Below are 13,084 nucleotides of genomic sequence, written 5' to 3'. Positions count from 1 at the left end.
CCGAAAATAAGACATAGTGATAGGCACAGCAGCAATGCCAGCTGCGGCAGGAGGAGGAGGAAAAAATAAGACATCCCTTGAAAATAAGCCATAGTATGGTTTTTTTAGGGAAAATAAATATAAGACGGTGTCTTATTTTCGGAGAAACACGGCATTTACCTACTTGCACTGGTGTGCTTTTGAACTGCTAGATGGCCAGCATGACTGAGCCGTTTCTGGCGAACCAGAGCAGCACACGGAAACGCTGTTTACCTTCCCGCTGGAGCGGTACCTATTTATCTACTTGCACTTTGTGCTCTCGAACTGCTAGGTTGGCAAGAGCTGGGACCGAGCAACAGGAGCTCACCCCATCGCGGGGATTCGAACCACCGACCTTCCGATCGACAAGCCCACAAGGCTCACTGGTTTAGACCACAGCACCACCCAGACCAGTAATATGCCTCCAAGTATAGATTAGCCAGGGTGGGGTGTGTAGAATGGCAGCTGCCCTGATTATTTGCTTGTAGACCTTTGACTCCATTCACATGGTGGTCCTAATGTTCTAAATCTGAGACATTTGTAAGAATACTTTTTCTTAAAATATTTTTCCAACATGCGGTAATTTTAGGGGTGGGTTTTGTTTGTTTTTTATTGAACTGATTAATGCGCCAGATTTGTAAAAATAAATAAATAGTATCCTACTAACATCTTTCATTATGTCTTGATTCCCTCCCACCCACCTGCAACTTCTGGAAAACATCAACCCCTAAATTCTGTTCCGCTTTCTCAGTGCTCTCGAACATGTGGCAAAGGCTGGAGGAAAAGAGTGGTTTTGTGCAAAAGCTCCAGCTCTTCTCCCTGGGCTCAGGTTCTGTCCGATGCTGCCTGTGCCTCAGAACTGAAACCGAAGATGCAGGAAGACTGCCTCCTGAAGCGATGCCACAAACACAAGAAGATCCAGTGGTTTGTCTCCACATGGACCGAGGTGAGCAAGTGGAAAGTGCAATTCTATTCATTACAACTTCTACAGTGGTGCCTCGCTAGACGAATTTAATTCGTTCCACGGGTCTTTTCTTATAACGAAAAATTCGTCTAGCGAATCCCATAGGAATGCATTGAATTTTTTTTTTTTGCCCATAGGAACGCATTAATTGAATTTCGATGCATTCCTATGGGAAACCACGATTCGCTAGACAAATTTTTCATAAAACAAATTCATCTAGCGAGGCAACCTCCGCTCGAAAAATCCTTCTGTTAAGTGGAAATTTCATTAAGCAGGGCATTCGTTAAGCGAGGCACCACTGTATTTTAAACGGAATTTCAAACCTGCGCAGAATTTATTTCTAAATACACTGGTACCTTGGGTTACAGATGCTTCAGGTTACAGACGCTTTAGGTTACAGACTCCGCTAACCCAGAAATGGTATCTCAGGTTAAGAACTTTGCTTCAAGATAAGAACAGAAATTGTGCAGCGGCGGCAGCAGGAGGCCGCATTAGCTAAAGTGGTACCTCAGGTTAAGAACAGTTTCAGATTAAGAACAGACCTCCGGAATGAATTAAGCTTACCACTGTGTGTGTGTGTGTGCTATAGAGCACACAGGTAAGCACATTTCTCTCTCACACACAATTATAACTTACTAGTGTCATTCAGCCCATTAAGTAAACGGGCGCTAGAACATATGTGAGAGGAGCGGTGGGGCCGCGGCCTTCGCTCCCTCTCTGCGCTCGGCCGCGGGGAATGCAAATAAACAAACTCACTTTCCCGTCGTGCCCTGCAGCCGAGCGCAGAGAGGGAGCGAAGGCCGCGGCCCCGCCGCTCCTCTCACGGGCTCCTCCATCGCTGCTCCGCCGCCGCCACCGTGGTCCATGCCTAGGCAGGGGAGGGGGGAAGGTAGGGGCGGCCAGGGCCCTCTTTCCTTCCTGCCTTCCCCCTGGACTTGAGCCCCCTCCTTGCCCGCCGCCGCCTGAGGACCGCGAGGGAAATGGTAGGCAGGGGGTGGGGAGAGAGCGCGCATGTGTGTGCGTCCAGTCTCTGCGTCCAATCCCTGTGTCCGTGGGGCACATGCACAGTAGCGTGGACACAGGGACACAGGGACTGGACGCAGAGACACAGGGACTTTATTATATAGGATGCAGAAAACAAGGGGTTTTTAAAAATGCTATCTCGTCAGGGGTTCGCAATGGGATTTCCGCAGATCTTATCCAAGGAGAAACTGCTACTGGAAATAAAAATAACACTTTGTCTCTCATAACACTGTGGAAGAGCCAAGCTTTGACTGTTCATCGAGTAGCGGTTCCGCACAGTGCAGATGTGCTTGCGGTATTAATCGTTTGTCTCCTTCAGCAAATACCCAAACTGTGCGTGGCAGGTGCGTGCCCTTCAAAAACTGGTTTGTGTGTGTCAGGGAGCTTTAATAAGACACATGTACACAGATGTTGAAGGATATACACACCCCTGCAACCAACAGGATTACTATGTAAACGATGCGAAGCTGGATCAGACCCAAGGTCCATTAGCTGGTTTCCCGCAGTAGCCAGCCAGAAGCAAGTCGCAAAGGCAAATTACTATTTTATCTGTAAGTTGCCTCACGTCCCTTTCAGGGGGAAAGGCGGGATATAAATAAATACATCATTATAATCCATGTAGCGGCAGCAGTGCACTGTACATTGTAACTCCCGCCAGCCGTGACCAGAAGTGGCGAGTGCAGGCAGTTAGTTTTGCCCAGAGCCGGCCCACCCATGAGGTGGGGTGAAGCAACCGCCTCAGGCAGCAGAAGCGCAAGAGGCGGTGCCCCTGCCCGCCCCACTGATTCCTCCCCTCCCAGAGAAGCAAACCAGGTAAGGGAGGTGGCGGAGTGATGCAACATTGCTTGCTGCTCTCCCCCAACCCTGAGGCAGAGAGAGACCCTCGCCAAAGCCTATGAAATGTCCCCCTTCTCCCTGAGTCTTATGAGAAGCCTGAGAAGAAGCTGCTGTAGGAGAATTGGGGGCAGCACCTTGGGAGGGGCGTCTCTAGGACTAAGGTGAAGCTGTGAAGCTCCCTGTTAGTTTTTTGCTATTGGGTGTTGCGTGTTGTTTAAGTAATCTTGTAGGTTTATAGTATTGAAAAGCGGATTTTGGTATGCTGTTGTGTTATGCTGTTGTTTTTGTTAGGAAGTATTTTTCTGTGTATAAGATGCCCCCTATTTTGGGGGTCTCCAAAATAAGAAAGCACCCCTCAGCACTACCCATGTATAAGACGAACCCCTAATTTTTTGGTTTTTTTAAAAAAACCTAGTCTTGTACACGGAAAAATATGGTCTATAATATCACAAAATGGTTTTTGTAATGTGTGTTTGAAATGCATCCCTGCTTCTTTGCTGTAAGTCACTTTGAGTTTGGGGTGTGTGTGTGTGTGCGTGTGCGTGTGTGTGTGTGTGTGTGTGTAAAAGTGGCATACAAATGAATGAATGAATCTTGGTAAAAGTGAGGCGTTCCAATGCACAGTGTTTCACCCCAGAGGGGTGGTGAGTCTTTCTCCTTAAGGAGAAGCCCTTGCCGATCCCCACCGCCCTGCCAGGTGCCAATGTCTTGGCCGCCCCTGATTATGCCATAGAATGTGGAGTGTCAGTTTGAAAATAAAAATTTAAAAACTGGGGAGGGGGAGGTATAGAAGCTAACTTGCTTGAATGCTGATCAGAAGCATTCATTGAGCAACCAATGTGGAAATATTCTTGTGCTGACTGCAGAGATGCTGGTCAGACCAAAAGCACAATTAAGCCATATTTATAATGTTCTGGCGAAGGTGTAAGAGAGATAGGGGACCTAAACTATTTAATACTAATGCATCGTCACTGTATTCCCTTCCCTGCACCTCCTTTTTCTAGTGCTCTGTGACATGTGGAAAGGGAGTGCAGAGGAGGACAGTGAACTGTGCAGAAAAATACGTTTCTGGAAAATACAGAGAACTTGCTCCTAAGAAGTGTTCCCACCTTCAGAAACCAAACATAGACTTGGAAAAAGCCTGCATCTTACATCCTTGTCCCAGGCACTCTGCTTATTCACCAGTAACTCAAGGCAGCTGGTTTTCCTCTTCTTGGTCTCAGGTAAGGATGGCGCTAACTTTGAACCCGTTTTATATTTCACATTAGACCTCATCCATCATGTTTCTTTCAAACAGTGTCTCTTTTGCCCTGGGTTTATGCTGCTGGCGTGGTCTCTTACTTCCAGGTCTGATCTATGGAGGGAGCTGGCTTGTGTAGTATAGAGACTACAAATGTGCGGGAAATTGATTGATTGGCAGTAGAGTCAAGGCAGATGAAAGAAGGGGCACATAGCAAAAGGGCTTTAACCCTTTTTAACCCAAGTGCAATATAAATGTTGTTCATTCTAATGTGTGAATATTTTGTACCCCTTATTTATTTAGAAGCTATGTAGTGTACATAGAACAATTTAAAACAAATTATCAGTATACAAATAAAATCTGCGAAGTTTAAAATCTGTGTGTATCCCTTGTTCACGTGTCCTAAAAGGCTTGCCAAAACAAAAATGTTTTAGCAGACATCAGATATGTGGATGGGACGTGGGTGGCGCTGTGGTCTAAACCACTGAGCCTAGGGCTTGCCGATCAGAAGGTCGGCGGTTCGAATCCCCGCAACGGGGTGAGCTCCCATTGTTTGGTCCCAGCTCCTGCCAACCTAGCAGTTCGAAAGCACAAAGTGCAAGTAGATAAATAGGTACCGCTCCAGCGGGAAGGTATACGGCATTTCCATGTGCTGCTCTGGTTAGTCAGATGCGGCTTAGTCATGCTGGCCACATGACCTGGAAGCTGTCTTGCGGACAAACGCCAGCTCCCTCGGCCTATAGATCTTTCCGGCGCCCTCCCGCCCCGTTTCCCAGTGCGGTGGGCGGGTGGGCGCAGCGCGCAGCTGCGCGACGGACCGGCTGGCCAGCAGGCAGGCTCAGCTCGTGGCGCCCTCCTGGCGGACCAGTGCCATGATGCCCTGCGCCACCCAGCCTGGCCGTAGGGCCGGCCCTGAGCGAGATGGACGCTGCAACCCCAGAGTCGTCCGCAACTGGACCTAATGGTCAGGGGTACCTTTACCTTTTAAGATATGTGGACAGTAAACATGAAAACCGGATTTCTGAAGGGTATTCTGAAGGTATTCATTAGGAAATTATGGGAGAGCATGCTTTTTATCTGCTTTACGAAGCAGTTTGGGCTGTCTCATACCAGCCGCTTATTAAGGTGTCCAATTATTTTAGTAACATATTCAGAAAAGAACATTGAAGTGGGGCCACCTTTATTCAAAGCTAAAGGTTTGGGTAAGTCCATGTCCTGTAGAAATAAGTAGCCTATGACCAGGGAAGCGTCTACTGTATGTGTTTATGCCATAGAAACCAGCAAGTCCCCTGCACTTAGCACAGTTTCGGGTTACCTATTAATGGCTTGCCGGTGCTCAGTTGCTTGTAAGCATTTTCACACCATAAGCCATGCTAAGCACTTGAGAGGACTGTAAAGATACAATGGCTTGATGCCCATGGAGGTTTATTCTTGGATTGGCTGTGCCATTTGGACATCCGTTTTTGAGCTGGCAGTTTAAGTTTATGGAAGTTACCTTTCATCGGAAGGGTGGTACTAAAAAAATAAACGTTTGGTTTGGAGGAAATGACTATAACATTGCAAAAGAGTGCAGTAGCAAGAGTAACATATATCATTGTGCTCCTGGGTTCTATCTCTTTGTTACATTCTAGAATGACCATGAAATGAAGTCCAGCAGGGGCGTTGTATATGAACCGGCACATAGATTTGTGGACTTCCACTTAGCTCTCTGGAGCAAAGCAAGCAGAGGAAGAGAAAGGAAATAACCCCATTCACATTTTAATGCAGATTGACCTCATTCACACTTGCTGAACCAATATGCAAAGTGAAAAGCAGCTAGCCTTTAAAAATTTTGCAGGCTGCTGTCCAAATACCTAATTGACTAAAGAAGCTTGTTGTTGTTTGTTTGTTTGTTTTATTGCATTTATATCCTGCCTTTCTTCTTTCATAGAACTTAAGGTAGTATATATCTGCAGTAGTTACCAGGCAGTCAGCCAGCCAGCCATTGACCACCATCAGGAAGGTGATGGCCTCATTGGCTTTCAGACCATACCCCTCAGACAAAGTTTTAAGAGGAAAGTGCACACAAAAAATACGCACATTAGTGAAAATGACATAAAATTGCATTGTGTTAAATTACATTGGAAAAATGCATACATTAGACAAAATTGCATATAAAACATGTACACATAGCTATGTTCAATTTTTTCATACATACTTTTTTGGGGAGAGAGGGGGGAATCACAAACTGATTCAAAAATAGAGTGATCCAAACTTAAGATTGGAAACCGGAAATAACTTGCTGAAACCATCTGAGTGTTTTTGCCTTTTCCCTGCCACCTTCCTCCGGAAAACCCGCTCTTTGGCACTAAATCAGAACAAATAGCAATCCACACAAAAACCCAATTGCAGTTTGTTCCGCTTCAGTGCTAAAGAGCAGATTTCCCTGGAGGAAAGCAGTGGGACAAACAGAAAATAGAAGGGAAAGCGTGTAGCTTCCTGGGAAACTTGCACTACCGGTTTTTGAGGTTGATGAATGGATTTCCCAGTTCTGAATGGAAATTTGCATTAGGGGAAACCATGAACTATTGTACATCTTGAAACCCTGTTCATCTTAACCTAAGCCCCACTGAGCTCAATGATAAGTGTTTTGGGGGTCATTGGTTAGTTAGACAAATCAATTAAAACCCCTTTTTGTTTTTTAAATACAGTAGATTTTCAAAAAGAGGGAATCTTCATTTGATTTGGCAACACATTCCTTACATACATTTAAAGCACTTTGATATCACTTTAAACAGGCATGGCTTTCCCCTCAAAAAAATCTGGGAGTTGTAGTTTGCTACGGGGGCTGAGAGTTGTTAGGAGATCCCTGTTCCCCTCCCAGAGCTACTATTCCCAGAACGATTTCCCTATGATTTCCAAACTGTAGCTCTGGCCCTCCAGGTTCATGGATGTTGGTAACTGTGCAGCCCAACGAGGACGTAAATCACAAGGGACCAGATTTAGCAGCTGAACGTTCAATCCTATGCCCTTTGCTTTATGTCTATATTAACAGGTATAGAATTAGGTAGCATGTGAAAGGGCCTAACTGCATATTTGACAGTAATAATCCAAAGTAAACAGGTAGCTGGAATACTGCAGAGATCTCTTACTGAAGCAGCATTGCTAAAGTTTGCAGCGATTACGCTTTTGTCTTTACCACTCTGTTTACACGTTGACATTTTCAAAAGGTTTGCATTCTATTAAACGTGTGGCTGGGCTCCGCTTTCCCTTACAGTGCACAACAACCTGTGGTGGAGGCATGCAAGTCAGGTCAGTTCAGTGTCTAGCCAACGGGAGGTCAGCCACTGGATGTCTGCCGCACCAGAAGCCTGTCGCCTCGCAGGCTTGTAACACCAACTTCTGCCCGCTTCCCGAAAAGAAAGGTAAATTCTGTTTCTTTTGTTGCTGTTTTTCCCAACTTCCACTTTTGCATTTAAGGTTTACTCACTGAACAGACCACCTGAGGTTAAGGGGTTGTGATAATAAAATAATAATAATAATAATAATAATAATAATAATAATAATAATAATAATTGTACCCCGCCCATCTGGATGGGTCTCCCCAGCCACTCTGGGCGGCTTCCAACAAAGATTAAAAATACATTAAAATGACACACATTAAAAACTTCCCTAAACTGGGCTGCCTTTAGGTATTTTCTAAATGTCAGGTAGTTGTTTATCTCTCTGACCTCTGATGGGAGGGCATTGCACAGGGCAGGTGCCACTACCGAGAAGGCCCTCTGCCTGGCTCTCTGTAGCTTTGCTTCTCGCAGTGAGGGAACTACCAGAAGGCCCTCGGTGCTGGACCTCAGTGTCCGGGCAGAACGATGGGGATGCAGACGCTCCTTCAGGTATACTGGGCCAAGGCCATTTAGGACTTTAAAGGTCAACACCAACACTTTGAATTGTGCTTGGAAACATACTGGGAGCCAATGTAGGTCTTTCAGGACTGGTGTTACATGGTCTTGGCAGCTGATCCCAGTCACCAGTCTAGCTGCCGCATTCTGGATTAGTTGTAGTTTCCGGGTCACCTTGAAAGGTAGCCCCACGTAGATCGCATTGCAGTAGTCCAAGCGGGAGATAACTACCACTCTGGCGAGACAGTGAGCTGAGGTAAGGGACTGACAAATCCACACTTTTCCTGCATCCTGCAGCCAAGTCTTCTCTGGCCAGGTGGCAAACCTGCTTAGGACAACAGCCTCACCTGAGGAGGAGATATTTGCACGGTGCTGATCTGTGCCATCCAAGTCTCCAGCAGCCGAGTTTTCTCAGGTGGGGCTTGGCCCTCTCAGAACAGCCTCTCCACCTGTCAACATTTGGCTGCAGCAGTCTAGGCAATGGGTCATTCTGACTGAAGAGAGGCGCTGCTCTCTCAGCCTGGCTTTCTTGGGTGCCAGGGCCCCATGGCCCCCAGTTCCCTGTTGATTAATAAACACACAGAAGCAAGTATTTAGGTTTATGGGCTAAAACAGGCCACAACTTTATTGGTTACAGGTGTGAGCGATTTAGCTTAGGCGTTGGGTTACGCATGCCCCGTCCCCTGGCTATATCTTGATTCTCACCCATCTACAGGGAGTGAAACTAAGCGTAAACCACCAAAAGAGGGAGTTCTATGACTTACATCAAATAGGGGCACCCCGAGGGGTCCGCGTTGGGGTTGTGGCATGGCCCTAGCCCACACCTGGGCTTCAGACAGGATCCGCACCCCAGGATCCCTTTAACAGGATGCTTTTAATGAGGAGAGGCAGGCAGAGGCTACAACCTACTCTCCATTAAACAAAGGCTCACCCAATGCCTAACCTTACAAAGTTGCAATGGTTGAAACGAGATAGGTGAAAACCCAATGGCAGGTGCCAATTCGCCAAGTAGAAAAATTCCTACCTGGCCCCAACCAACCTTGTCCATAGCAAGGCATAGCTGCCAAGTTCCGGCCTGAGAAATAAGGGACTGGACCGGAAGTAGCAGACCGGATGTAGCGCTGTCGCCATTTTGGAACTGGGCGGAGCATGCTCAGAAGCTACTGTTGATGCTGCTCTGCCCTGTTCCAAAATGGCCGCCGCACCAGAAGTCACGCTGCAGCCATTTTGGAACTGGGCAAAGCAGCATCAAAAGTCGCTTCTGAGCATGCTCCGCCCAGTTCCAAAATGGCCGCCGCGCCAGAATAAACCGGGGGGGGAAACAAAAAAAATCCATTTTTCCGGCTGGGGACAGCTGGAAAAACGGGGGTTTCCCGGGGAATACAGGAGACTTGGCAGCTATGTAGCAAGGTCATGTCATACCAAAGCTGAAAAAGAGGGCGGGTGGGTTGGGAGATCTGGTGAGGAGGTGAGAGACGGAAGCCCCCTGGGTGCACCACAGTTTAAAACTCCCACAGCCATAACACGGCCAGGGGTTAGTGCGGGAGGAGCCTCAATCCCCCCACTCCCGAGCCAGATCACCGCAAGGGCCTGGATGCCCGGCCACAACACCACCCACTACAAAAGGTGAGCAGTCTTATCAACATTTTCTTCATCAGTGGCGGCATCAGTTGGAACACTTAGAAAACGCACTGGGGTTACATATAAAAGCACGTGTGAACACCGATCCACTGCAATTAGGTTTCCCGCAGCTTGGACCCAGCCTCCTCCTGCTTCCACAACCCATTTTACAAATGTACCATCCCATGAATCAAATGGTGATTGAGCCTCATCTTGCTGCTTCAGACAAACGGCTACCCCTTATTTTACATGCATGTTTGCTCCATTAAATTTGCATGCATCCTTTTAAAGGAAAAGGAAAGGCGGTTGTTAAAAACATTCTTTTAAAAAAAATGCTTTAGGGGGGAGGGGAGAAGTAGATTAGTTATATCCAAGTGTGCCAAGTAAGGGGGCCCCCCGAATATTTCCAATGAAGGGGCCGGGCTCCTCAAAGTTCTGCAGCAGATGTGCATGCATGCTGCAGGGTGTGCTCACGTCATGCGTGCAAGCCGCAGGGCTTTCACACGACACATCAGCATGCGGCGCTCAGCTCGCTTTACAGGCCAAGGGAGCTTGCGTTTGTCCGCTTCCGCAGACAGTTTTTCCGGGTCATGTGGCCAGAATGACTAAGCCACTTCTGGCGAAACCAGAGCACTGCACGGAAATGCCGTTTACTTTCCCGCCAGAGCAGTACCTATTTATCTACTTGCACTGCGTGCTTTCGAACTGCTAGGTTGGCAGGAGAACACAAGATTAGTGTGTTTCTACAGCAGGCTCACCAGCAATAAAATACTGTATGTGTCTGGATTCACCCTGTTTCTTTCAACCATTAGTAATGTCATATTGTCTAAAGTCTCCTCTCTCTCTCTCTTTTGACACTTCTCGTTTCAGATACCTTCTGTAAGGATTACTTTAATTGGTGCCACTTGGTTCCCCAGCACGGTGTTTGTAACCATAGTTTCTACGGCAAACAATGCTGCAGGTCTTGTGTAAACTCAAATTTGTAAGGGAGGCTTGCTCCTCAGGCAGAAAGCGTAGCTTTTGAGTGCAAACATTGCTGCGCCTTCTAACTCGGAACTGTGATTGTCGGACGCATGATTCTCAAGAGTGACTTCAATTTGCTCTGAAGCCTACTTTAATTATGAGCCTGGACAGAAAATGTAGTCAATAGCTACCTGGATGAGTGAGGTGTCTCAAATACTTTCCAGTACTGTATTCTGAAGTGACCCCCATCCCCACCCCACTGCTGTTTTGGGGTAAGCACCCTGTTCTTAAGATGAATGGAGGGAAGGGGTTTTAATGAACAGGGACATTTTCTGCATTTGAATTGATCCTTCAGAAGCTGCCACTTTCTTTTGAAACGACATTGAAGAGTTGCCTGGAGCATGGACATCTGAAGCCGGCAACAGAGAGAGAGAAGTCTGGCCTGAGGAAGGACTTTAGTTCTTTTACCACCCCTTTGGGCACCATCTACCGGGGAGTTCTCTTGCACGAACCCCACCAAAATCTGTGGCGGCTATGCAGGAGCTTTTCCACAGGGCTTATTGTGGCGGGGACAGCTTTGCGTCCGAGATATTTATTACATTTTACCAGTGTTTTTGCGCAGCTCCCGGCCAACTCCACGGGACCTTGTGTAGAACTGCCCCTTCGTGCCTCATGCCCTAGTGGCAGAATCTATCAACGCCCTATTAAAATGAAGATTGTAACTGATTACAGCAGTTGAAACGTACTTGAGGCTCTTTGGCCAATAAATAAACCTGAACTGCTTTAGTTAGATCTGTAGCTTTTAACGGATGAGAGAATCTGGGGGGGGGGGGGCAGGCAAGGACAAGCCTCAGGGGTGCCCTTTTCCCTCAACATTTGCCAGATAATAAGATCCTTTATATTTGTTGTTTTCAAATGAGCGCTCTTATTGAAATGTCCTTGTTTTATGCTGTACTGCTAGCTGTAAAAAAAAAAGAGTGTTCTGCCATCAGTGTTACTTAAATGGCTGATTATACCAAAACTATGTTTGCATTTAAACATAAGGTACTACTACCATGTTAGATTCCCAGCCTAGGAAATTGTTTTTCTTTTTTTGCATTGTAATACTATTCAGGGCAACTGGAACATGTTTTGCAAGGTTAGAAGCTGCACGGAATGCTGATATCAGAGCTGTGTATATTCTGCAATTCCACTGATCAGAAATGCATATACAGTGGAACCTCAGTTTATGAACACCTCGGTTTACGAATTTTCGGTTTACGAACTCCGTGGACCCATCTGGAACGGATTAATTCACTTCCCATTACAGTGGTACCTCGGGTTACGAACACGATCCGTTCCCGGTCGCGGTTCGTAACCCGAAAATGTCGCAAACCGAGTGCCATTTTTGCGCATGCGCAAAGCGCATGTGCCGCTTCTGCGCACGCGCGGAACGCATGCGCGACGAAAACACTTCCGGGTTTGCGGAGTTCGTAACCCAAAGTGTTCGCGACCCGAGCGGTTCGTAACCCGAGGTACGACTGTACTTTCTATGGGAAAGTTCGCTTCAGTTTATGAACGCTTCAGTTTGTGAACAGACTTCCAGAACCAATTACACCCATGCTTCGGGTTAAGTACGTTTCAGTTTAAGTACTCCGCGGACCGTCTGGAACAGATTAATCCACTTTCCATTACTTTCAATGGGAAAGTTCGCTTCAGTTTATGAACACTTCAGTTTATGAAGAGACTTCTGGAACCAATTGTGTTCATAAACCGAGGTACCACTGTATATATATGTTACTGAGCATGGAATGCCAATTCCAGAGTATCTTGGATTTCATTAAACAAGTTTCTAGCTCTCATGGCTGCCAAGATACATTGCAGTGCAATCATTTGTATGTCTACTTGAAAGCAAATTCTAATGAGCTCAATGTGGTTTATGCCCAGGTAAGTTTATATAAAGATTGCAGCCTTAAATGTGTGAGGGCAATGCTTGCCAAAGCCTCAGATTTCAGAGCAATTGCTCAACAACGTTTCTGCTGTTGTGATAGGGCTTCAGCTGCAAAAGCAGAATAAATTTTGCAAAATATGGAAAAATGCACATGTTTATATTGTTTGCAAAATTGATGGAGAACACAGAATTTGACTTTTTTGGTGCTGAATTTTTCACTGTTGGAAATGCAGAGTGTGTCTTCCAGCCCTGAGTACAATGTAAACTGCAATTACAGCATTGTTGCTTCCTCAAGATTTTCTGGTGCTGTCACTCCAAATGGAAATCTGAATATTTATGTTATCTGAAGTTTAATAAAAAAAAAATTGTTTCTTTAATGTCTCGTCTCAAAAGTAATTTCAGATCCTGCTTCCAGTGTCGATAGTCCATTGTAAACTTTTATTGTATCCATTTCTTGTTGCATTTATTAAATCAGTTAGCAGCTAGCAGTCCCACAGCCAAGGAGTTTTTGTTTTGTTTTTAAGGAAATTTGGGCATGAGTTTTTCAAACCTGTTTTCAGACTCAGCAAAAAATATCCATATGCTTTAAGAAGCATTTACTGAGACGATGG

At 46.2% G+C, this 13,084-nt stretch overlaps 1 protein-coding gene across 1 annotated transcript in view; it reads left to right on the top strand.

Annotated features, from left to right (window-relative positions):
- ADAMTS16 (ADAM metallopeptidase with thrombospondin type 1 motif 16) overlaps nucleotides 1-12,850 on the top strand; it is an 86,081-nt gene extending 73,231 nt beyond the window's left edge. Inside the window, exons 20-23 of the mRNA XM_035101543.3 lie at nucleotides 770-964; nucleotides 3,847-4,065; nucleotides 7,339-7,486; nucleotides 10,451-12,850. Coding sequence (XP_034957434.3) covers nucleotides 770-964; nucleotides 3,847-4,065; nucleotides 7,339-7,486; nucleotides 10,451-10,566 — 678 coding nt within the window. The 3' untranslated portion in view covers nucleotides 10,567-12,850. The remainder of the gene's footprint in view (nucleotides 1-769; nucleotides 965-3,846; nucleotides 4,066-7,338; nucleotides 7,487-10,450) is intronic.
- Nucleotides 12,851-13,084: the final 234 nt, after the last annotated feature.

This window comes from Zootoca vivipara, chromosome 8 (assembly GCF_965207765.1).
Source record: "Zootoca vivipara chromosome 8, rZooViv2.hap1.1, whole genome shotgun sequence".
Classification (NCBI taxonomy): domain Eukaryota; kingdom Metazoa; phylum Chordata; class Lepidosauria; order Squamata; family Lacertidae; genus Zootoca; species Zootoca vivipara.
The sequence above is the reverse complement of the archived record's forward strand: the minus strand, read 5'-3'. Positions and strand labels throughout refer to the sequence as shown.